Here is a 25,973-nt window from a genome sequence, read left to right as displayed (position 1 = left end):
ATACCTTAGCCTACAGATGGTAGATCTACATCATAGGTGCTGTCTCACTCTTCTCCCTGGAAAGGTCCCTCTCCAAGTGTGCGCTACCTATTCGTGTATTCTAATAAAACCACAGTATGTTTGTCCAGACAGCTGCATCTGTATGTTTTGTCAAAGGGCTAAGGCCTGGCCAGAACAAAATAACCAGGGGCATTGTTGTTCGACCTTGCTCACAATGTTCAGTCAAAATCCCAGGAACTAGCAGAGTGAGCGCAGCGATGAGTTCTCATGTGAAAGCAACCGTAGAAATTATTGCAAAAATAAAAACGTACAGTAATGTGTGCAAAGCAGCAGGCAAGCTGCAGGGTGCTCTTGCTAACTTAGTGAAAACGACAATGTCCCTATGGGCCATGTGACAACTTGACGTATCTTTAAGCAATTAGAGCTCATGCCTTGTGATAGAGAAGCTCAGAAAACCTTAGACCAAAGTGGGAGTATGGAGGATCTAAGCTATTTAGTGAATTTGGCGGGTAGAGTATCTTTGGAGTGGTTAGATCATTTTATTGATCTTATTGTTTTGAGTGTCTCAGCTTCATCTGGAAGTTTGAAATTAACCCATCTAGCATTTTTTTTTTTTTTTTTTGTGGGATCAGAGAACTGGGACCCAATCTTAGTGGGCATGGGGAGGAGACTAGATTGGGTCTGGCTTAGTGGATCTTGAGAGGTGAATTGTAGATCTAATTCAGTCTTCCTAGTTTTTACAATAAAATTAACAGAGAATTTGTCATCACGTGGTAGTGTCACATTATCTCAAAGATGGAGGTTCGATCTGCCACTAGCTTGTTGTTTGATGATTTTAAAAAGCATTTGGGTCTGTTATTGGCATTGTCCAGTTGCGTCCTAAAATAGTTTGCTTGGAGCTGCGTATGAGCTTGTTATAGTAACTTCTTGTTGACTTCAAGTGCTGAAGGTGTGTTGTGGAAGGCAAGGTTCTCCATGCTCTTTCAGTAAACCTTGGTTTGCACCTTACCTCGTTAAGGTCTCTGCTGAACCAGGGCTTAGAGTGTCTATTGGGTATTCTTTTAAGCTACTTTGAAGCAATTGTATCAAAAATTGCTGACATGGATTGCATGTAGTGATCAGTGAGTTTATTCACATTTGTCATGTTTAGGGGTGGAAGAAGGAGGTTGTTGCAAAAGGAAGTTAGTTCGGTTATGTTGATTTTTCTAAAGTCTTTGGACCATTGTTTTGTATGGCGAGATTGACCTTGTCTAATTTCTATATCATCAAAAATTAAAACAATTTGGTAGTGATCTGACAAGTCAGGATGATATGGATTCAACTTATCGTAACTAGAAAAGTACGAGAGAACGCTTGCACTTTTTATTGAAAACAAATCTATAATAGCTACTTTTATTTTATCCTGTAGATAAGGTTCTTGCTAGAAAATCAATATATATTTATCTTGGGCATTTATCTTGGGTGCAGCATGATGTAATCCCTCTGTGGGGTTTGAACACACCCACACACGCCCACAGCTTTTTCATTGGTTGCTTGCTCTGCTTTTAGAAATGCCATTGCTTTCGCTGTTGAATAGTGTACATTTGCCCTGCCTTGTGGCTGTTTTGTTACCACCCTGGTGACTGCCCCAGCTCCATCGATCCTTTCACTAGTGCCTATATGTTTCTGTGCTCTACTTTTTTCGTTTGGTTCTCTCCTTGGAACTCGCTCTGCTTTCCCCTGCTATCTCAAGCTCCCCTGGTACTGGGGCAACCCTTTTCCTCCCCCTCCCTTTGAAATTTCATTCCCTGTGCTGACTGTTACACCTGAGCTTCTGCCGGGTTCAAGAGGTTGAGGGTCCTTGAGGCTTCAGGGCTCACGTGAATGCAGTAGATAATTATTTTTGTTTTGGTAATGCTGTATTTAAAGTTGACGAGGAATGCCAGTTACACGTGTTGTGACAGTGATAAATGTGCAAAGCAGGACTGCGGCAAGGGCATAGCTTCACAGTGGGCATTTTTCATGTGTGACACGATCAGGCAGTCAATCCTACTTTTGTAAGGCAAACCCCCGCTTTCATGCTTGCTGTTTTATTTCCATATCATTAATGAGGTAATTGAAACCTGGTCCCAGGCCAGATGCAAACTGATGCATAGAAAAACTAGAACTGTCTGAATGTGCCTCAAATAACTTGCCTCGTATGACAGATGTGTGAGTGGCAAAAGCATTGGCAAGAGGTCACAGAGTACAAGTGTATGAGAGGGGGCCAATCCAGGATGCAATCAAATAAGTGAGCCTCGTATGATGTGGTCTACATTCCATCAGCAATTTTGCAAATTAATATAGAACTTCGACCCTACTCATACCTCTGTTTACTCACAATTTCAGGAAAACTTTTACTTTCTTACACTTTCTTAAAAAGAAGTGCTCTCTTTTTTACATATTACTTTAGCATTTTATATATAGACATATCTCGTAGGGTAACATTTAAATTTATAGTACGCTATTTTAATAACTTCTACATGGTATAGCCAGGAATGTGCCTTAGCTTAAAGACATTGGCAATGCCAATAGCTCTGGCTAAACACTTATTAGGTCCCAAAGGCGAGACCTATTAGCTATGCCAGTGTTTGTTTGTTTTTGTTTCCTGTTGAACAAAGATCACTTTGTTTTTTTAAATGTGAGTTACTTTAGCTAACTTTCTAACAATTTTTTTCCCACTTAGCTGAGAAGCTGAGTACTGACGACTTGAATTCGCTCATTGCCCACGCTCATCGGCGAATTGACCAACTGAACAAGCAAATGGCAGAGCAACGGGTCCGAGAAAAGCAGCATATTGAGGCAGCCCTGGAACACCAGAAACTCGAAGATAAGAAAGCACTGGAGGCTTCAGTGGCAAAGGCACTGGAGCATTACAGAAATGACATAACATTAGAACAGGACAAAAAGGTAAAGAGCAAGAAAAATATGAGATTGCCAAAGATCTGTAGTTGCGTATCTGGTAAACATTTCCTTTCCAGACTGGTGTTTTAGGAGCTTATCACTTGTTCTCTTGAAATGTTTGTTAATCTAAGTCTTGTTGTCTGGAACGTTGTCCGCACTCAAACCCACTTTCAAACATATCCAAAGGAAATGACCGAGCTTTGTACTTTATAACAACGTTTTTTTTTTTTTTTATCAGATCATCTAAGGAGGTTTCATAGAAGTTCTGCTTGAAGTAGGACTGGACTTTGAACACTTTAAAAAAATTAAAAACCTCTTTCTCCAGCAAGCGATCGCCCCCAATGGCTAACCTTTAGAATGATTCCCAGACACCATGGTAATCCTCACATGCCACCTCACATTTCTAAAAATTTTCAACATATATAAAGCTTTTTTTTTTCTTTCTGCTTTATAAGCCAAGAGTTTCTCTCTATGGCCCTAGAGGAAATGGTGGCTGCCTGTTTACATTTTATTTTTAAAGTATATGGGTCTTTTTTGGCTCAGATAGTTCATCTGTAAAATACATTTTACATCTTTTCATTTTCCATTTAATCAGAGCAGGACCTTGAAAAATCCATGCAATACTCACAAAATGTTTGCGTCTTCCTTTTTAGCTCATTAAGGGCTTTTTTTTCCTGTGAGAAAGGTGTGTGACTGAATGGATCGTCTCGCTTTCTCTCTTTCTCTGTATTTGCTTTCAGTGGCTCAGGACAGTACACCATTCAGGCATTGTTTCTAGTCAATAGCCACACATTGATCCTCACATCCACAAAGTGACAGACGCAGTTTTTACTTGTTCTTGATCCTCCACATCCTCCACATCTGAGATTAATGTTGTCCCATTCTTCCATTTGGAGGTCATTTCTAACTCCTACATACACAGGGTAAGGTTCTGTCTCGGTCTTCCTTGGCGCTGCTGGAAGTTCGGTTCAGTTCATAATCTTTATTTCAATCACCAAGATCATAAAAGACAGTCACAACAGTATATGCAACATTTTGTTATGAAGATGCGCTCCTGTTTGACCATAATACTCCGCATATGTGCAACTATTCAAAATTGATGTAAGACGACTAGACCATAAAATGTTTTCTAATTGAACATATAAAAAAAAACATTACATTCATGTATATAAAACTTTATGATAGTGTTTTAAAATTCAGAAAATGACAATTTCATAAGAAATGTCATAAAATATACAATTGAATAATAATATATACAAAATGTACTTAGCCCAGTAATACTTGTAAAAAGCTACATAGGTTTGTTCTTTGTCAACAATAACTGTCGGGTACACAGAAGCATATACAACACTAGATACCTGTGGGCATCCATTACTACAACTAATGTTCAATGCTGGAATAATCGTTATTCACAGCGCAGCCAATAAAAGCAGTAGCCTAACAAATTGGGCACCAACGTTATTCATTTGGTTGACTACTAATGTGTGTGGCTGTACCCATCTTTAACATTTTATCACAGATAGCCTACATCCAACTTAAAAACGTAGCAATTGCAATGACACACAGTACATTTGTATTTCTCTGCAGTATTCTCAATGCAGTAGCACTGGACCCGGTGCCCATATTTTGCATAATGGTTTTAACCATTTATCCTGGGGAGCCTTGAAGGCAGGGCAGACAAATAAGATGTGTGAATAGGGCTTTACATGTTCAACACATAAATGGCATCCACTATCGTTTGTATTATGCCATTTGTGAGTAAACCGTTTTAATGGTAAGGAGCCCACCCAAAATTGGAAATAGTCTTCTGTCTCTAGTCTTAGATATAACATCCCAGTATGACTCATACTGGGGACTGGGCTTGAACTCAATAAATGTACCTGTCAATGTTGAACTCACAATGGTTTGTGTACTATTCATTACGACTGTGGACCAATAGAGCTCCTTCATTATTTTTTTCGAGGGTAACCGTTTGCCCACTCGGCCTACCATAGATGTCTTAGAACCATATTGACAAGTGTGCTTTTCACCTTTTGCAGCCAGATAATCTTCTGTGAGGTGCCAGCTCCCCAAACATCTTTGAGTGCACTAGTGTAGTGTGATAGCTCAGGGGTAGTCCATATTCTCCGCCAAAATGCTATCGGACGAAATCCTGCTATCTCGTCCATCTATTACAGCCTAGATCATAATATAAGGGCTTGAGATGAGTGTTGAGCGGGACTCCAGTGATGCCTCTCAAAAATGTACTTTGGGCTAAAACGAATGGTGCCAGGTTATCGAAGCCCCAAAGTTCTGCACCATAGAGTACAGAAGCTGTGACTTTAAAGTTGTAGATCTTCAAGGCTGGAGTTATAGGCTTAGTGTGTGAGGTCTTGCGTTCTCTCAGCAGCACACCAGCCAACTGGCGGTGCTTAAGGCCATAGTTTCTATATGCGGTTTCCAGTGAAGTTTTTTCCCAGGGTGTTCCCTCTGTACTTGAAAATGTCAGTCTGGTCAACTCATTGTTTAATTGAATGCTACCCTCGATTGCCCGGTGCTTGTGAAAGACCATAAATTTGGTTTTGTTAGTGTTTATCACAAGGCCGCGGGCCTAGCAAAAGTCTTCAAACCACGTTAGTGCCCGTTGCAGGCCACTCTGTGTTTTCGAGATGACCAACGTATCGTCTACAAACATGAGTAAACAACGAGAATAGTGTTTGGTCCATAACACACTCTTGACGGACCCCTTTAGACACGGGGAATCAATTTGTGGTGTTGTCCTGTGTACCCCAGCGCACCTGTGCAAACTTCTCTTCATGAAGCCTCATAACTATGGACAGTAGACCCCATGGTCTTTTTGGACCCTCCAAAGTTTATTTCACAGGGAGCAGATCAAATGTGGACTTTAGGTCCACAAACGCAGCGTAGATGGTACCTCCTGCAATCACTACAACACACCAGTAGATTAATACAAAGCTGAAGACCTGGTTGATAGTGCTCAGATGAGCACGAAACCCTGCATGAAACGGTGTTAGTATATCATTATCTGTAATCCATTCCTGAATTCTATTCAACAACAATTTTGCCATTATCTTTTGTATAGAGTCAATTAGGCTGATTGGCCTATAGTTCCTGGGGCTGGATCAGTCACCTTTTTTGTGGATTGGTAAAATCTCTGCGCCCCGCCAGGACTCTGGAATAGAAGCTCCACTAACTGTTGCGTTTGCAAGCAGCAGTATGTACCTATGCCAAATGCCACTATCATACAAGAATAAATCTGCTGGGATACTGTCAGGACCTTCTGGTAACTGTACCCTGCGCTGCTTCCACCTCCCCTATATTAAAATGCAAAACTAGATCATGTGGCGGAATTTGAAATGGCTCTTCGGTTTCCCTGTTCTCATCAACTGCAAATTGTGATGAGAAGTGTGAAACCCACATATCGGGGGGCTACATGGTTTTGCGGACTCGGTGCTGATCCTCCTCTCCCCCATTTTACCAGTTGCCAGACATTTTGAAGAGTTTTCCCTGTACTGGCCTGATAGAGATCTTGCCATCTCTGCTCGTCCCAGTCTTTTTTGGCTTTCAATTGCGTCGCTTTATACCTCTTACGTGTTTAATATTGGCCAGATCATTTGATATAATTGCTGCCGCCAATGACTTGTATGGTTCTCTACAGGCCTTGTTATACCAATTGCCTTGTGTCTCTTTCTGCTTACTGGGGTATCTGAGGGGTTTTAAAAAGTAAGTCTTTATTTTTCCGAACAGATCTTCATGTGCCCTGGTTATGTCTTTATTTAATTTTTTCTGAGTGGGGGCAGATTATAACTCTACCAGAGTGTTAACTACATCTGCCCTTATTGATGAAAGCACTTGGTCATTATCCACTATTTTATTCCATTTTACCCGCCTCCTATCATTACAGAGCAGGGTGGGATTGGTTGTACAATGCGTTGTCTGGGTTGAGACCATGACTGGCCCTGGAGCTTTCATTTTTAATACTAAGGGGTTGTGGTCACTTTCTATTCTTTCTTGTACCTCCATATCAATGAGGGAAGGCCACTGATCCAGGTTGATAAATATGTAATCAATATGACTCATACTATGGCCATTGTTAAATGTGTTTGAGCCTGATCTATCTGATTAAATTCTCCCATTTACTGCTCTGATACCCCTTTCTATACACAATGCTTTGAGTTATAATGCCGCCTCCATCCACCTCTTAATCGGGGGTAGCTCTAGAGAGGGGATGATCCATTGTGCATCTTCCTCTTCAGTGAGTTTGGCATCAACGTGATCGAGGGGCTCAAAAGTGGTATTGAAATCCCCTGCTATTAAAAGGTTAGCAGATCCAGATCTACTTTCCAAGAAATCCTCTAGAAGGGAAACTGTATTAGAAATTCTTCCACCTATGAGACCTCTTGCATACAAGTTAAGGACTATTGTTTGGGTAAGAGAGCTGTAAACATATGGCCATGATATCCGGGCTATCGATACTGACTTCCTGGATCCTATACAGTGTACCCTGTTTTACCCATATTGTTAGGCCACCTGTTGATCTGCTCCTCTGTCCTTGGGTTGCCGGTTTGTGAAAATTGAGATAGCCTAGTCGATGGATAGGGTTTGTGGATCATGTCTCCTGGAATATGCAGATATCCTGGGCTTCGAATAATTCCGACCAGTCAAAGCTTTCAACTTTGACTGTAAACGTGCAGTATTCCATGAAATATGATAGTAGGGCTGCTTCGGGGGGGGGGGGGGGATGCCAGCTCTATGAGCCCATTTGATTCACATAAGCTACCTTCCTTGCTTTCTATATCCAACTGGGTTACCACTGCGGGGAGTGGCAGCTCTGTGAACCCATTTGATTTGCATAAGCTGCCTTCCTTGCTTTCAGAATTAATGAGGGGGGTTATATAATCGTCTAAGCTGATAATACGAGAAGATGGCAGACGACCCGGGACCTCGCCACCAGACTCCAGTGCTTGTTCCAACTGAGACTGCTGGAGAGGACGCCACAGCCATCAATCCACCTCATGTGAGGGGGATCCCTCAATGATTTAGAACAGGTTTTGGGGTTCTGGAATTATTTTTCATCCTGATTTTTGTGGGATTCATGTGAGAAGTCCGTATGTCAAAGGCCACTAGGTTGTTCGGCACTAACTAATGTTAGGCGTACGTATTCCAGATCTGAGCCTGCCTCGGAAAATCTTTTAGCTGAAATGATGTCTTACCTAATGAGTGATCTACACTTCCTCACATGTATAAACCACTGTGTACATTTGTTTATGAGGGAGTGTTCGTCTTCTTTGATTAGGCTCGGTATTTGCTTTGGGATGTTAAAAATATTTGTCTTTTGGGAATGGGCTCTCTTGGCTGGTCATAGGAGGAGCGTGCTTCCTGTGTCAATGCCCCATCGGATGAGTGATTCTAGAGTGGTTTGAATAGTCACCCACAGATTCTAAGCGTGGGTGCCTTGTTCCACTAGGTCTCTCTTGATTTCTATTGGTTGGTACTGGAAGGTGTGTACAGTGCTTTTTTGAGGCGGGAGTTGGACTGCTTGCGTATCTACTATGTTATTGTATATGGCCCTACTTTTCGTAGCTGTGCTATCTGTGGGCTGTTCCTTTGGCGTGGTCTTCAGGAGCCTAACCAGTTGGTCCTTCATACTATAAGTGTCAAGTGCCACCAATTTAAGGGAATCAAATAGTGTACCGACTAATGCTTTGAGAGCTGTAACTTCCTCCGTTAATTTGATGAGCTGTGACTTTAGGTCCTCAATGTAACCACCTTCTATAACCTTTGTCGTGATAGTAGGTGGATTGGGCATGGCGGTTAACAATACTGCTTCTTCTTATCTTTCGGCCCGTTCTGACTGACCGCCATTATTGCTGTTACAGTGGGGGGTGGAAGGTACTGTGGTGTTACAATGATTTACTTGGGCCGCCCCTTGACCTGTCCCCTAACGGTGAAAGTGTAGATAAGAATATTTTTATGGAGGGATGTCCTCTTCTCTCTGATGATTTACTCCCCAATAGGCCCACCCCTGGTAGTTTCACCCTTGGCCCTTTGCCATCTGATTGTACTAGGTCTGGGGACTTATTCTTCGAATGTCCCTTTGTTTGGATGTGCACTGGTCGAATCATTGTTTCTACTTCATCGATCAAATTATTGATTTCCTCCAAAGTGCTCTTCCCCTTCTCCCCCGATTTTCTTTTTGGGCTTCAATGATCCCGAGCTTGGTCTAATGCTTAGCGTTTCCCCATTGCCTACGATCCTAAATCAATAGCCCAGATAGTTAACTCAATGTAGATGGAATAACTTTACTAGAACCCTAGCTATGTGTCCCACAATAATACTTTCCCACCAGGTCACATGAGTAAGAGTAAATGCCCGTTACGTTAATACAAATAGGACATTAACTAACCAGCATTCAGTTTGGCAGGTTGTTAGCTAGTACCTTGGGATATGCTGGAGCCAAGAGAGTGGGCCCAGCCCGGTCTCTTCCGGTCAGTGACTGGCAAGGACGGGTCGCCCTTGGCCTGGGCCCAGCCCATCCCGCGCCGCGGGGGGGAGAGGCAGCACTACAAGCGCTTTGGAGACGGCGTCCTCTTGTCAGCGGCAGTGGCAGCAGGTGTGAGGCCCGTTGCACCCTCGGACTTTGAGTCTCACCAGGGTGGTAGAAGTGGTCACGATCGCACCCACTAACGCAGTCTAGTGCAGTAGTTGTACCCTGGGACTAGGTTCCCACCAGGGTAATGCACCACCACAAGCAGGATCCCCAACAGCACTCTGTGTTCAGAGTGCTGCCGGGGAAGTCTCAAAGCTGATAGGTCAGCCAGTGTAACATATGAAATTAGTTCATAAGGGCTTAATTTCCACCCTTCATCAGACACACTAGTGCTAATGACAGATTCCTTCATGAAGCTCTGGCATGCAGGAACTAGCGACCAAAGGCCTGTGGTCGGATGCAGAAATGCAGCTCCATATTAATGCCTTTGTTAAAAGAGGCGCAGATGCTATGGGGCGGGCCATTTCCCATCACATGGACATCACCATGGAGCATCTCTCTGGACTTCAAAATAATCAGGCGGACGCACTCAGTCAAACACTATTGGATTGTCATAATCCATTCATTGGAGCTCCACCAAAATCAAATCGACTACCTCCTCCACAAATAGGGTCGTCCCACACTGATTTGCTCGCCGCCCAGAACAACAAAGAATGCCAGTGTTATGCTAGCAAGATTGGCAAGCAGGGTCCAAGGGCAATGACTTTTCGGTCATATGGTCCATCATCTGTGTACACCTTTCTTCAGTTTCCCCTGATCCCCAGCGTGAAAATGCTCATTACCCTGCCTTGCCAGTACTGGTTTACTAAGCCTATCTGTATAATCATCAATACCATTGAAGATGCATCAACAATCTCCTCTCCAGACACAACTGAGAAATGTTGCACCTTAGCCTTGGGTTATTGAGCCTGACTGAATACCTAGTAGCTGAATACCTAGTGTTTCGTCATCTAAAGCTCACAGCAGGATTTAGAAACATCCTAGAGCAACTTGTAAGCACACAAGAACTTTTAACGCAAAATTGAAGTTTTTCTGTGTCTGGTGCAGAATCGGAGCATTCCACCCAGTGATAACTCACTAGATACTTCCATATTTGTTTAGCCTAGTGAAGAGTGGACTTAAATACTCATAGAGACTTTTAACCGCAGATTCCTCACCTTGTTAATTTCCCCAGGTGCCAGACTGGATCTGGAAACTTGAAAGAAATTCTGTGGGTTGTTGACAGATGTCATTGTGCAGCTCCGTGTCTGATCCATACGCTCTGGATACAATGGCAGGGACTCCATATATAGCTCTGTGCGCTGAATTCAGATCCTTTCTTTCTGTGGCTTTCGACTTGGATCCTGAGCTAGCAGTGCTGTCTTGATATGTTCTCCTCTGGGAAAAACAACCAAATTCTTCAGTGTGTAGATTTGAACTGTAAACCTACCTGTTTCAAGCAATGCCGTGACTGTCACCTGCAGATGTTGGTGACAGACACTCACGACATCTGGTTCTGGTGCCTCAGCACCTCTTGTGACCTTAAGTAATGCTCTTGTTGTGTAAAAAATGAACTGATAAGTGATTAATAAAGCCAAGCCCACTGTTGCCAAATTGTAGAAGTAGTCCTGGTCTTCGTCACAATCAGGAGTGCGGACGTGCTCTTGTTTCCATGGCTGATCTTGCGACCACTCCACATTGAAATTCAGGTAAGTCCTGTAAGTTGTGAAAAAAAACCACAAGAAGTCCAAACACGGGTCGCTGTCATCCTTTCACCAACGCCTCTCAGAGTTGCATGACACCCTGTACCTCTCGGACCCGCGATTCCGAAGTACTTCCACTCGACCTCCTGCCTCTGCGGACAGTCACAGGTGATGAAATGTAACTTCTGTAGGAGGTTGCTGTAATATTTGATACCCCAGCAAATCCCACTGGAGCGCCTTCGGACCCCTAGGATTTGAGGTGGCAGCCTGTCAGCGGCCTGCGGTGGATCTGTGAATCTGTCCCTGATGCCAACTGCACCATTTGACTGACATTCAAAGCTGTCCCTATCAACAAGCGCGGTGCCACTGGCCCCTACCCTGGCACAACGTCTGACACTGTCCACAGTGCCGAGGCTGACATCACAGGCCTGAGCCTCGATCACCAGACCCGATCTGATAGTTTTATCCGCTTCAAAAGCTCAACCTATCCCTGAGCAATGCCATTTAGTTTCTCAGAACCAGAGAGATGTTATGATGATGTTGATACTGATAATTATATTCATGAAGATCCAAATATTTTTGAGGACCTACAATATACCAGTGGGTTAGACTCCTACCCTGACATGATCCTGAATTCTCCAAACCCTATGGCCCATGTGGCCCCTAACAAATCTTCCTCTATTACATAAGGTCAGGGGAAGTTTTTGATCTAACACTGCCCATGCAGGGGGTCAAAAACAACGCTTTGATCGAAGTCCTCAACCCTACATCCACCACCCAGGAACTTCTGCTCCCTTTTAAGAAGGCTTTCACTGATATACTGGTGACCACCTGGGCAAAACTAGGATCTTGCCTCCCTGGTAAACACACAGATTTGTTAGTTCAGCCACCTTCACCCAGAGAGACTGGCGCAGCATGTGGAACGTATTATCTGTCTGGAAGATGTCTGACGAACACTCCAATGTCTGATCCTCAACGGCCTAGATGCTGGAAAATGCAATATCCGTTCTGATCTGGGCAGAACTGACTGCTTGGGATCAGCTTAGTGCTTAGGCGCCACACCTGGATTCACTCGACATTCAGCAATCTCTCATACATATGCCGTTCAATGACTCAAAACGTTTTGGGGAGAAGGCTGATTAGATGCTCGAAGTTCATGGAGAGCAAAGCCACCGGTCTCACTCTGGCTCTGACTCAGCCTGTTCAAAATTTCCCTTTCGAGGCTTCGTTAGGGGATATCAGCAGAGGTGGCACCAGTACCTGCCTCAGCAATAGTCTGCCTCTGAGCCCTTTCAAGGGTGAGGCCAGGGAGCCGGCCAACAACGTTTAGGCCCCCAGAAGCAACATAATACGCAGACCTCAACTCCTCCATCCGCATCTGCCACAAACCTGCTTTAATTGGTCCTTGATTGCCTGGTAGGAGGTCAAGTCACCTTTCACCTCCCCAGCTGGAGCAACTTCACATTGGACCAATGGGTGCTTCAGATTATGCAACACGGAGGTCCCTGCCCTTTGTGTCCTAGTTCTCTGACGTAACACACACACACACGCACCACTTCCCAGAGTACCAGGTGTCCACACTTGACAAAGAAGTTCAGAGATTCATGGATAAGAAAGTAATAATGAAAGATGCTGGCATAAGATTGGTATCCTGATTTCTTCTGGTGCAGAAGAAAGACTGAGGCCTTCGCCCCATTCTGCTCTGTATCCTCTGAACTTCTGCCCGCAGAAGTAAAAGTTCAGTATGCTCACCCTAGTACAAACTGTCTCTGCCCTGGATCCAGGAAACTGGATAGTGGTGCTAGACTTTCAGGATGCTTATTTTCACATTCCTGTCCCATAAAGGAGAGCGAGAGCATTTTAATTTCTCTGTGCTCCCTATTGGCCTGACCATGATGAAGGTCACAGCCCACCCGCAGAGGTTTGAAGTTCCAGTCTTCCCATACCTTGACAACTCGTTACTGAAGGTGGGCTCACCTGAAACAGTTGTGCACCACCTCCAGACGACAGCAGTCATCTTAATATCATTTGCATTCTCCATCAACATGCCAAAAGTCATACCGGACTCCTTCACAATGGTTCCCTTGCATCTGAGCCATCCTGGATGCTGTGCTTTTCCGAGAGCACCCTCTGCCTTAAAGATTACAAGACTTTTGACCTATTATTTCGATGTTTCAGCTGAGTGTTCTGGGCCTATTAGCATCCTGTTTGTGGACCACGGTAGGTGACACATGCAGGCTCTGCAGTGGGATCTGAAGTATCAGTGGGATCGGCACCAAGGCAACCTATCCTACTACATCCAGGCATCGAGGGAGGCTGCAAAAGACCTGCAGTGGTGGCTGCTTGACCGCATTTGGACAGGTGGCAGACCCGTCTTCCTACCCCACCTAGAGATAACTGTTGTGACAGATGCATTGTTGCTGGTTTGGGGAGGTTATTTGGGAGACGGGGAGCTCAAAGGACTCTTCTGGCAGAAGCTCGACTCCACATCAACTTGCTGGAGTTGCGAGCAACCCTTTTGCCACTGAAGACCTCCTCCTGACCCTCAAAGGGGTACAAGTGCTTACAGATAACACTACTGTCATGTGGTACTGCATCAGATACGGCAGTGTGGGGTTGTGGTTCCTGTGCCAGGATGCCTTGTGCCTCGACGTTGCCCAAGGACCTGGCAGGATCTTTAAATGCCAGGGCAGACAAACTAAACCATCATTGCATGTCAGATCACGAATGGGAGTTGCATCCAGGTGGCACAAGGCATATTTCATCAGTGGGGAGATCCCTGGCATGATCTATTTATCACCTCATTGGGTGTCTGGACTCCTGTACTTTTTTCCACCCCTCCCTCTCCTTTCCAGAGTACTGAAAAAGACGGAGGAAGACAGGTCTCAAATCGTATTAGTGGTTCCGGACTGAGTGAAGATTGTGTGGTGCCCGAGACTCCTGGCCATGAGCATTTGTCCTCCGATCCAGCTGCCCCTTTGGGAGGGCCTCCTGTTCCAGCAACAGAGCAGAGTCCTGCACCAGAGCCTGCACAATCTACATCTCAATGAATGGAGATTGAGTAGCAACAGTTGATGGACTTCTATCTTCCTCTCACAGTAATTTGTGTCATCATGGTAGCCAGGCCTCCATCCACAAAATCTGTTTGTGCTGAAAACTGTGAAAAGTTTGTTGTCTGGTGTATTCCAGAAATATCCACATCATGAAGGTACAGTTATCAGATGTTTTATTGTTCTGTCTATCCTTAGCCCAGCAAGGCCTTGCTGTGGCAACAGTTAGAGATTATCTTTCAGCTTTATTAAATTTACTCTTCAAGTCATCTGTTGTGATGCATTTTTTGAAGCGGCTGTTCCACATATTTCCAACACCCTTACCCATTTGTGATGCCTCAGTGGGAGCTAAATTTGGTTCTCACCTACCTGATGGGCGCAACATTCAAACCAATGCGCAGCTGTCCTCTTCTTCTGCTATCCATCATAACAGACTTTCTCATCACCATTAGATCGACCAGACGAGTGAACACGAAGCATTGTCTGTGGTTCTACTATACACATCGTTTTTTCCTCAGACGAACCAGTCTGCAGACAAAAGCCGCATTCCTGCCCAAAGTGGTCACACCTTTTCACATAGGGCAATCCATAACATACCGCTTTTTAAGCACCATCCCATACTTCCATGGGAGAAGAATGGCTTAATCACTTTGACTCTCGAAGGGCATTCAGTTCGTACGTCGACTGAACTAGAAATTACCAGCAGGATGACCACATTTTTGTACGTTTCTCAGGCTAAGAAAGACAAGGCAGTGCAAAAGAGTACCATCTCCAGATGGATTGTGCTCTATATAAAGATATACTATGAACCAAGAAGTAGCCTCCTGAAGGCTAGCGCACTCACTACACCAAAGTGAAGGCTGCTACCAGTACGCTGGTGCACAATGTGCCAGTCTTAGAGGCTGATTGGTGGGCGTCTCTCCACACTTTCCTAAAGCATTACTGCCTGGATAGCTAGGTCTGGCGAAATGGGCACTTTGCCCGATTTGTCTTGGATGATTTCTTGGTCTGAGCCATTCCACAGACCCACCACTAGAGAAGGTGTACTGTTTTGGTATTGATTCACAAGGTGAGGAATCGGAAGTTAGAAGCATCAATCTTAAGAACAAGTTACTTACCTTGGGTAAAAAAAATTTGGGTAGATATTAGCTAACTATAGATTCCTCACCAACCCAAACCTGTTGTCATGGTTCCTTGTTTCACGGTATGGCTGGCGTGTGGTGTGTTGCGCGCGCGCCTGCCCGCCTCCTTGCTGTGGGAGCGTGTCAGGCAGGTTGGCGGTCTAGCCTTCCTCTGCCGGAAGCTGCCGCTCGACCAGCTGACTGGCGCTTCCGGGGAGAACCGCATAACTGATTGCGGTTCCGGCTCGGATGGCGCTTCGTATTAGTGTTGTGAGCGTCGCTGGAGCGGAGGATCGCTAGCGAATGCTCAGCTGGTGACCGGAGTTGTTTCCCAGACTCGCGCAGGAGCACTCACCATACTACTGGCGTTGGTGACTCATGCTTGTGCATGGAGCCGCTTCCCTTTGTTTCTGGGAGTCGCGCAGGAGCACCCTGCTTTCCTTGTTTCCACAGGCTCCCGCAGGAGCGCTTGCTGACCCTCTTGCTTTGGCGACTCGTGCAGGTGCACGGAGCTGCTTGCTCCTTTCTTTGGTACGCTCAGGAACGCATACAGACTTGCTTTCTCCACACTAACGCTACGCGTGTAGCCTTTCCCCGAATCCAAAGAGACCCACGCAGGAGCGCTTCGTCTTTTCATTTCCTTGTGGTAGCATGCGCAGGAGCGCTTGGTTCATTCTTTTCCCCTTGTTGGAAGTCCGCACAGGAGCGCTTGTTTTCATTTCTACTCAATGACAGACCGCGCAGGAGCGCTTGTTTTTATTTCCAGCACTAGAACAGACAACTCCTTCCAACCTTCGAGGCGGTGCGTCTCAGGTGACTACACTGTTCTTTAAGTCCCGTTGTCTGTTGTGCGTTAATCCAGATCAGTGGTGTGAGTGTTACCCATCTGCTCTCTCTCACAGGTGGTGTATCCCTCAAAGGCACCAAGAACACCCGAGGGCGTGTCAGTCAGGTCTTCCTACAGGCTGTCTTCACCCCTTTCCAGCTTCCTCCCCCAGTCCCCTCTTCATTCTGGTCAAACCTTTCTAGGGTACGGGAGGAGACGGTTGTGGTTCTTCATGTCTTCCCTGCGAGATCGCTTCACAAGCGGAAGGTAAGTCTTGTGGGGTCCCGACACCCGTTCAGTGGAATGGACTCACAGAATCCAGTAATAAGATGCCTAATCTAAAGATTTGCACACTACACTACACTGCATCTAATTTCAAGGTCTCTGTGTCCGACGGCACGGATAGAGATCAGAAAGAGACTGACATCAGCGTGCGTAGGTGGCTGGAGGCCCCAAAATCCTATCCACAGCGGATAGATCTGACACGGAGCTACACGCCGCCAACAGCAATCGCACGAAAGAATTGCTCTAAAGTTTCCAGATCCCGTCTGAAAATGGGGGAAATTCAAAAGGTGAGAAATCTGTGGTTATGTGGTCTCTACCTGAAAAGACGATTCTGAAGGTGAGTAACTTGTTTGACAGTACAACCCATCTGACAGCAATATCATAATTGTGACAAACTGAAGATAATTTGACTACTCTTTTCATAAAGAATAATTAAAACAATTTGTGAAGGGAAGAATAATTAAACAATTTGTGAAGGGACTTTCCAGAGCATTTTCTCCTGTAAGGCGCCCACCATTACCCTGAGAGCATAATACTGTCCTTGGCCATCTCCTGCTGCCACAGTTCAAGCCAATCCACCTAGCACATCTAAAGTCAATTTTTTGATCTAAAGTTCATTTTTTGGAAGACCAAGTTTCTCTTTGCACTTATATCACCACACAGCGTAGGGGAAATGAATGCATTTACAGTGAAAGAACCCTTTTGCTGCATTACTAATGCTAAGTCATCTTACGGACCAATCCGAAGTTTATACCTAAAGTCGCTACAGCTAGTTGTCAGTATACTTTATTGTTCCAGTTACTTAAAACCGTATATACAATCTAAAATACATGCTTAATATAAATTAGTAAAATAAATAATTATTAATAATGTCCAGGGCAAATTCTAAAAGACTTTAAAAAACATTAAAATAAATCATTCCACTTGATCAAACTCCCCCTGCAATTGAGTCATTAAAGATTTGCATTCCCAACTTTTAATTGCTAAGATTAAATATGTAGTTATCTATCTCACATGTTCCCCTAAAACAGATTAAAATCGCTTCTGATATAGTCCTTATCCCTTCCGTTTTAAAAATTTGTTTCAAGTGTTCCTTACGAATATTCAGTAACTTGGGACATAGGCAAATAATGTATTCCAAAGCTTCCCTCACCAAATTACAGAGTTGGCACATGCTGATAGATCTAGAGGGGGGAGTTCAGCATTGTCCATCAATCTGGTCAAATGGTATATAAAGGAGTCTGAAACGCAAGAAAGATATTTTTGCCTTCAGGTTCACACTAAAGTCTAGGTATAATTGCCATTGCCGTGTGACATTCCAGGTTATAAATGATGTGTTTATATTGTCTCACCCTCTCAATCTCCAAGAGGCAGCTGGCCATTCAGATTTCCTAGCTGTGGTTTCCATGTAAATTTGGTAGTTTTTTACAAATAATGTATTTTCAGCAAAAATGTACCCAATTCCTAATGCGATGTGCCACTGGTGCTTCACTGTTCGATTTTGACAGTTGTGTATTTCTATAAAATCTTATAGTATTATTATTTCTCTCTTGACTTGCTACACAATAATTAATGTGGGTAATTGTAATCCAGGCTTTAACCAACATAATTCCAAACTCTCATCTTATCATACTTTGCGGTTTTGCTTGCAGTTGAATATCTTCCTGATTCCATTCGGAAACTCTGTGTTCAAGGAATATGAGCTGCAGATTACACACTGTGCATAGATCGCGATCTGGTGTTGGGCCCGGAGGTTTGCAGTTGTTTTTCCTCTTGGAAAGTCTTTGGAAGTCACGAGGTCTGTGACTCCTCCTTTGGATCGTATTGCGCATGGGCTTCGGCTCCATCCTCAGATAGTTTTTTTCCGCCATCGGGCTCGGTTGTGATCTTCGCGCTCCGGTTCCGAACAGATTCCAGTTCTTCAATCGAGGCGCAATCCTTCCCCCTTTTCGCGGTATTGTTTTCGATCGCGATCTCCCCACTCGACGCGGCTCTCATCGATCCAGATCTTCGATTCCGGTCGTCGACAACGGCCTTCGGGCCTACCCAAGCTCCGGCCCTGGCTAATGGAAAGGACTCCATTTAAAAACTGCCCTCGGTGTGGGTCCAAATTCCCCCACACCGATCTCCACGAGGTATGCAACCTCCGCCTCTCCCCTGAACATGAGGCTCGAGACTGTCCGGCGTGTAAATCCTTCCGGTCCAAGAAAACCATTCGAGACCGAAGAGCAAGAAGAACAATGGCACACTCGTCGACATCGATACCAGACGACATCTTCGGAGAAGGCGTCGACGCTCCAGAAGGACAACACACCGACGAGGGCCTATTCAGCGACTCCGAGGCCGACGAATCAGATGTCGAGGACATCACCCCGGCACAGAGGGTCATGAGTACCAACGCCCACCCCCACCCCACACCCTCGATGTCACCCAAAAAGGCTTCGGTCACTCCTTCGCCCTTGAGCCTAGGCACGACCAAGAACATTGCTTTCCACACCGCACCTTCGGGACCGGTAAAGAAGCCTATAAAGCCTTCCGGCGGCTCGGGCTCGAGCCAGCCCACCGTCGGTGCCGAGAAACACTTGTCCGCACCGACTCCAAAAAAGAAAATGTCCTCCTCCTCGGCACCGAGCTCCACACCGAAACACTTGGCGCCGAAAAAAAGCACCAGCTCCTCGGTGCCGACACCGTCCCCGGAGCCGAGCAAAAAACACAAGGCCATCGACACCCACTTCTTGAAGCCGAAAGGCATCTCCGAGCCGAGTGACCAACCATCCCTTCCGAAGCCGCACAGTTCAAAACAACAAACTAGTGCAGACTCTAAAACAAGAAAACCTACGGCCCGATGCCTTCGGCGCCGTCGGACCGGCCAGTCTCTGAAGAGCTATTTAAGCCTGATCCATTGCAAAAAACGCTGGTAAAGGACCCTAAGACTGGACATTTGATGCTCAGCATCAAAAAGAGACAACTGGACAAGCCTGCCCCAGCTCCACCTCCAAAGAGGAAAGACGTTGCTACCTCCCCTTTGAGAATACCATCTCCACCTCCTCCTCGTCGTCCTCCACCTCCTCCTTCTCCTCCTCCACCTCCTCCTTCTCCTCCTCCACCTCCTCCTTCTCCTCCTCCACCTCATCATTCCCCCACACCCTCTCCGGATGATGATGTTTATGATGACACCGGGGACGAGCCCCATGACCAACCTACAGGGGGACCCCACTCCCACAGGCTCCCCAGACCCATGGGACGATTATAACATTCCAGACATACCTAACGTCCCGCAGGATGATCTTTACCCTTCCAGACCATCCCCGCCAGAAGACTCGTTGGGGTTCAACCACCTACTCCAAAGGGCTGCACACTACCACGGTGTGGATCTCCATACTGACCCCGTGGAGGAGGACTTCCTCCTTGATACCTTCAACACAACACACAGGGCCACCTCCATCCTGCCCATGCTCAAAGGAGTTATCAAGCACGCGCCGGAGGTCTTTAAAGATCCGGCCAGGGTCATCAACCCTCGCATTGACAAAAAATATAAGGCCGCCCCTACAGATCCTACCTACATCAGAGGTCCAGCACCACTAGATTCCCTAGTAGTGTCTACTGCAAGAAAGAGGGCAAACTCCCAGGCATCAGGCGAGGCACCACCACCTGATAAAGAGTCCAAACTCTTGGACACATCCGGCAAACGCACTGCATCCCAGGCTGCCAACATATGGCGCATTGCGAACACACAAGCGCTTCTGGCAAGATACGACAGGGCACATTATGACGAACTAGAAGCCATAATGCAACACCTCCCTGACAAATATACAAATAGAGCTACTGAGTTAATCCAGGAGGGCAAAACCATTACCAACACCTCCATCCGCTGTGTCCTAGATGCAGCTGACACCGCCTCTAGGGCAATTAACACCAGCGTCGTCCTCCGTCGCCATGCCTGGCTACGCCTGCGCGCCTCCTTGCTATGGGAGCGTGTCAGGCAGGTTGGCGGTCTAGCCTTCCTCTGCCGGAAGCTGCCGCTCGACCAGCTGACTGGTGCTTCCGGGGAGAACCGCATAACTGATTGCGGTTCCGGTTCGGATGGCGCTTCGTATTAGTGTTGTGAGCGTCGCTGGAGCGGAGGATCGCTAGCGAATGCTCAGCTGGTGACCGGAGTTGTTTCCCAGACTCGCGCAGGAGCACTCACCATACTACTGGCATTGGTGACTCATGCTGGTGCATGGAGCCGCTTCCCTTTGTTTCTGGGAGTCGCGCAGGAGCACCCTGCTTTCCTTGTTTCCACAGGCTCCCGCAGGAGCGCTTGCTGACCCTCTTGCTTTGGCGACTCGTGCAGGTGCACGGAGCTGCTTGCTCCTTTCTTTGGTACGCTCAGGAACGCATACAGACTTGCTTTCTCCACACTAACGCTACGCGTGTAGCCTTTCCCCGAATCCAAAGAGACCCACGCAGGAGCGCTTGGTCTTTTCATTTCCTTGTGGTAGCATGCGCAGGAGCGCTTGGTTCATTCTTTTCCCCTTGTTGGAAGTCCGCACAGGAGCGCTTGTTTTCATTTCTACTCAATGACAGACCGCGCAGGAGCGCTTGTTTTTATTTCCAGCACTAGAACAGACAACTCCTTCCAACCTTCGAGGCGGTGCGTCTCGGGTGACTACACTGTTCTTTAAGTCCCGTTGTCTGTTGTGCGTTAATCCAGATCAGTGGTGTGAGTGTTACCCATCTTTTCTCTCTCACAGGTGGTGTATCCCTCAAAGGCACCAAGAACACCTGAGGGCGTGTCAGTCAGGTCTTCCTACAGGCTGTCTTCACCCCTTTCCAGCTTCCTCCCCCAGTCCCCTCTTCATTCTGGTCAAACCTTTCTAGGGTACGGGAGGAGACGGTGGTGGTTCTTCATGTCTTCCCTGCGAGATCGCTTCACAAGCGGAAGGTAAGTCTTGTGGGGTCCCGACACCCGTTCAGTGGAATGGACTCACAGAATCCAGTAATAAGATGCCAGATCTAAAGATTTGCACACTACACTACACTGCATCTAATTTCAAGGGCTCTGTGTCCGACGGCACGGATAGAGATCAGAAAGAGACTGACATCAGCGTGCGTAGGTGGCTGGAGGCCCCAAAATCCTATCCACAGCGGATAGATCTGACACGGAGCTACACGCCGCCAACAGCAATCGCACGAAAGAATTGCTCTAAAGTTTCCAGATCCCGTCTGAAAATGGGGGAAATTCAAAAGGTGAGAAATCTGTGGTTATGTGGTCTCTACCTGAAAAGACGATTCTGAAGGTGAGTAACTTGTTTGACAGTACAACCCATCTGACAGCAATATCATAATTGTGACAAACTGAAGATAATTTGACTACTCTTTTCATAAAGAATAATTAAAACAATTTGTGAAGGGAAGAATAATTTAAACAATTTGTGAAGGGACTTTACAGAGTATTTTCTCCTGTAAGGCGCCCACCATTACCCTGAGAGCATAATACTGTCCTTGGCCATCTCCTGCTGCCACAGTTCAAGCCAATCCACCTAGCACATCTAAAGTCCATTTTTTGATCTAAAGTTCATTTTTTGGAAGACCAAGTTTCTCTTTGCACTTATATCACCACACAGCGTAGGGGAAATGAATGCATTTACAGTGAAAGAACCCTTTTGCTGCATTACTAATGCTAAGTCATCTTACGGACCAATCCGAAGTTTATACCTAAAGTCGCTACAGGTAGTTGTCAGTATACTTTATTGTTCCAGTTACTTAAAACCGTATATACAATCTAAAATACATGCTTAATATAAATTAGTAAAATAAATAATTATTAATAATGTCCAGGGCAAATTCTAAAAGACTTTAAAAAACATTAAAATAAATCATTCAACTTGATCAAACTCCCCCTGCAATTTAGTCATTAAAGATTTGCATTCCCAACTTTTAATTGCTAAGATTAAATATGTAGTTATCTATCTCACATGTTCCCCTAAAACAGATTAAAATCGCTTCTGATATAGTCCTTATCCCTTCCGTTTTAAAAATTTGTTTCAAGTGTTCCTTACGAATATTCAGTAACTTGGGACATAGGCAAATAATGTATTCCAAAGCTTCCCTCACCAAATTACAGAGTTGGCACATGCTGATAGATCTAGAGGGGGGAGTTCAGCATTGTCCATCAATCTGGTCAAATGGTATATAAAGGAGTCTGAAACGCAAGAAAGATATTTTTGCCTTCAGGTTCACACTAAAGTCTAGGTATAATTGCCATTGCCGTGTGACATTCCAGGTTATAAATGATGTGTTTATATTGTCTCACCCTCTCAATCTCCAAGAGGCAGCTGGCCATTCAGATTTCCTAGCTGTGGTTTCCATGTAAATTTGGTAGTTTTTTACAAATAATGTATTTTCAGCAAAAATGTACCCAATTCCTAATGCGATGTGCCACTGGTGCTTCACTGTTCGATTTTGACAGTTGTGTATTTCTATAAAATCTTATAGTATTATTATTTCTCTCTTGACTTGCTACACAATAATTAATATGGGTAATTGTAATCCAGGCTTTAACCAACATAATTCCAAACTCTCATCTTATCATACTTTGCGGTTTTGCTTGCAGTTGAATATCTTCCTGATTCCATTCGGAAACTCTGTGTTCAAGGAGTATGAGCTGCAGATTACACACTGTGCATAGATCGCCATCTGGTGTTGGGCCCGGAGGTTTGCAGTTGTTTTTCCTCTTGGAAAGTCTTTGGAAGTCACGAGGTCTGTGACTCCTCCTTTGGATCGTATTGCGCATGGGCTTCGGCTCCATCCTCAGATTGTTTTTTTCCGCCATCGGGCTCGGTTGTGATCTTCGCGCTCCGGTTCCGAACAGATTCCAGTTCTTCAATCGAGGCGCAATCCTTCCCCCTTTTCGCGGTATTGTTTTCGATCGCGATCTCCCCACTCGACGCGGCTCTCATCGATCCAGATCTTCGATTCCGGTCGTCGACAACGGCCTTCGGGCCTACCCAAGCTCCGGCCCTGGCTAATGGAAAGGACTCCATTTAAAAAGTGCCCTCGGTGTGGGTCCAAATTCCCCCACACCGATCTCCACGAGGTATGCAACCTCCGCCTCTCCCCTGAACATGAGGCTCTAGACTGTCCGGCGTGTAAATCCTTCCGGTCCAAGAAAACCACTCGAGACCGAAGAGCAAGAAGAACAATGGCACACTCGTCGACATCGATACCAGACAACATCTTCGGAGAAGGCGTCGACGCTCCAGAAGGACAGCACACCGACGAGGGCCTAGTCAGCGACTCCGAGGCCGACGAATCAGATGTCGAGGCCATCACCCCGGCACAGAGGGTCATGAGTACCAACGTCCACCCTCACCCCACACCCTCGATGTCACCCAAAAAGGCTTCGGTCACTCCTTCGCCCTTGAGCCTAGACACGACCAAGAACATTGCTTTCCACACCGCACCTTCGGGACCGGTAAAGAAGCCTATAAAGCCTTCCGGCGGCTCGGGCTCGAGCCAGCCCACCGTCGGTGCCGAGAAACACTTGTCCGCACCGACTCCAAAAAAGAAAATGTCCTCCTCCTCGGCACCGAGCTCCACACCGAAACACTTGGCGCCGAAAAAAAGCACCAGCTCCTCGGTGCCGACACCGTCCCCGGAGCCGAGCAAAAAACACAAGGCCATCGACACCCACTTCTTGAAGCCGAAAGGCATCTCCGAGCCGAGTGACCAACCAGCCCTTCCGAAGCCGCACAGTTCAAAACAACAAACTAGTGCAGACTCTAAAACAAGAAAACCTACGGCCCGATGCCTTCGGCGCCGTCGGACCGGCCACTCTCTGAAGAGCTATTTAAGCCTGATCCATTGCAAAAAACGCTGGTAAAGGACCCTAAGACTGGACATTTGATGCTCAGCATCAAAAAGAGACAACTGGACAAGCCTGCCCCAGCTCCACCTCCAAAGAGGAAAGACGTTGCTACCTCCCCTTTGAGAATACCATCTCCACCTCCTCCTCCTCGTCCTCCACCTCCTCCTCCTCCTCCACCTCATCATTCCCCCACACCCTCTCCGGATGATGATGTCTATGATGACACCGGGGACGAACCCCATGACCAACCTACAGGGGGACCCCGTTCCCACAGGCTCCCCAGACCCATGGGACGATTATAACATTCCAGACATACCTAACGTCCCGCAGGATGATCTTTACCCTTCCAGACCATCCCCGCCAGAAGACTCATTGGGGTTCAACCACCTACTCCAAAGGGCTGCACACTACCACGGTGTGGATCTCCATACTGACCCCGTGGAGGAGGACTTCCTCCTTGATACCTTCAACACAACACACAGGGCCACCTCCATCCTGCCCATGCTCAAAGGAGTTATCAAGCACGCGCCGGAGGTCTTTAAAGATCCGGTCAGGGCCAGGGTCATCAACCCTCGCATTGACAAAAAATATAAGGCGGCCCCTACAGATCCTACCTACATCAGAGGTCCAGCACCACTAGATTCCCTAGTAGTGTCTACTGTAAGAAAGAGGGCAAACTCCCAGGCATCAGGCGAGGCACCACCACCTGGTAAAGAGTCCAAACTCTTGTACCTCCCTGACAAATATACAAATAGAGCTACTGAGTTAATTCAGGAGGGCAAAACCATTACCAACACCTCCATCCGCTGTGTCCTAGATGCAGCTGACACCGCCTCTAGGGCAATTAACACCAGCGTCGTCCTCCGTCGCCATGCCTGGCTACGGATTTCAGGTTTCAAACCGGAGGTGCAAGCTTCCATCCTGAACCACCCTTTTGACCAGGAACATCTGTTTGTTCCAAAGGTAGATGAGGCCCTAGAAAAGATGAAAAAAGACACAGATACGGCGAAGTCCATGGAGGCCTTACAATCGCACCCTCCCAGGCGCTCCTTTCGCAGATCTTCCTTTCGAAGCACATCAAGAGGCTAATCCTCCGACGCCGCTTCCACTTCCTATGAAGCCCCTACCCAATCCACCTTTCCAAGGGGTTACCAAAGAGGCGGCTACAGGGGCAACAATAATAAAGGCAGAGGCAAGACAAACACCTCCCGCTCTGCCTCCACCCCTACCCAATGACTTCCCTCCACTCCCCCCAGACCATCCCACTCCGGTCGGGGGCAGACTCCACAATTTCCTTCCTGTCTGGACCACCATCACCTCAGACAATGGGTAATACAAATAATTCGGTCAGGCTACTGCCTCGAACTAACATCTCTCCCCCCCCCCCCCAAATATTCCACCCAAACACCTCCCAATGTCAAACGACCATTTAACACTACTAAAGCAGGAGGTAATCTCCCTCCTACAAAAGGGGGCAATAGAATTAGTTCCTACCAACCCAAAAAATATGGGAGTTTACTCCCTATATTTTCTCATGCCAAAACGGGTCGACACTCTGAAGCCCATCCTAGACCTCAGATCCTTAAACCAATATATACACTCGGACCATTTCCACATGGTCACACTTCAGCAGGTACTTCCAGCCTGGCGGTAATGGCGACACACCTGCGAAGACAACACACCCA

General features: G+C 46.3%; 1 protein-coding gene across 2 annotated transcripts in view; it reads left to right on the top strand.

The window, feature by feature from the left end:
* The window catches only part of IMMT (inner membrane mitochondrial protein), a 472,217-nt gene that overhangs the window by 383,790 nt on the left and 62,454 nt on the right, over positions 1 to 25,973 (top strand). For both annotated transcript variants that reach the window (XM_085642618.1, XM_085642619.1), the window contains one exon: positions 2,705 to 2,928. In XM_085642618.1, coding sequence (XP_085498744.1) covers positions 2,705 to 2,928 — 224 coding nt within the window. The remainder of the gene's footprint in view (positions 1 to 2,704; positions 2,929 to 25,973) is intronic.

Source organism: Triturus cristatus, chromosome 2_2, assembly GCF_964204655.1.
Source record: "Triturus cristatus chromosome 2_2, aTriCri1.1, whole genome shotgun sequence".
Lineage (NCBI taxonomy): Eukaryota > Metazoa > Chordata > Amphibia > Caudata > Salamandridae > Triturus > Triturus cristatus.
The sequence above is the reverse complement of the archived record's forward strand: the minus strand, read 5'-3'. Positions and strand labels throughout refer to the sequence as shown.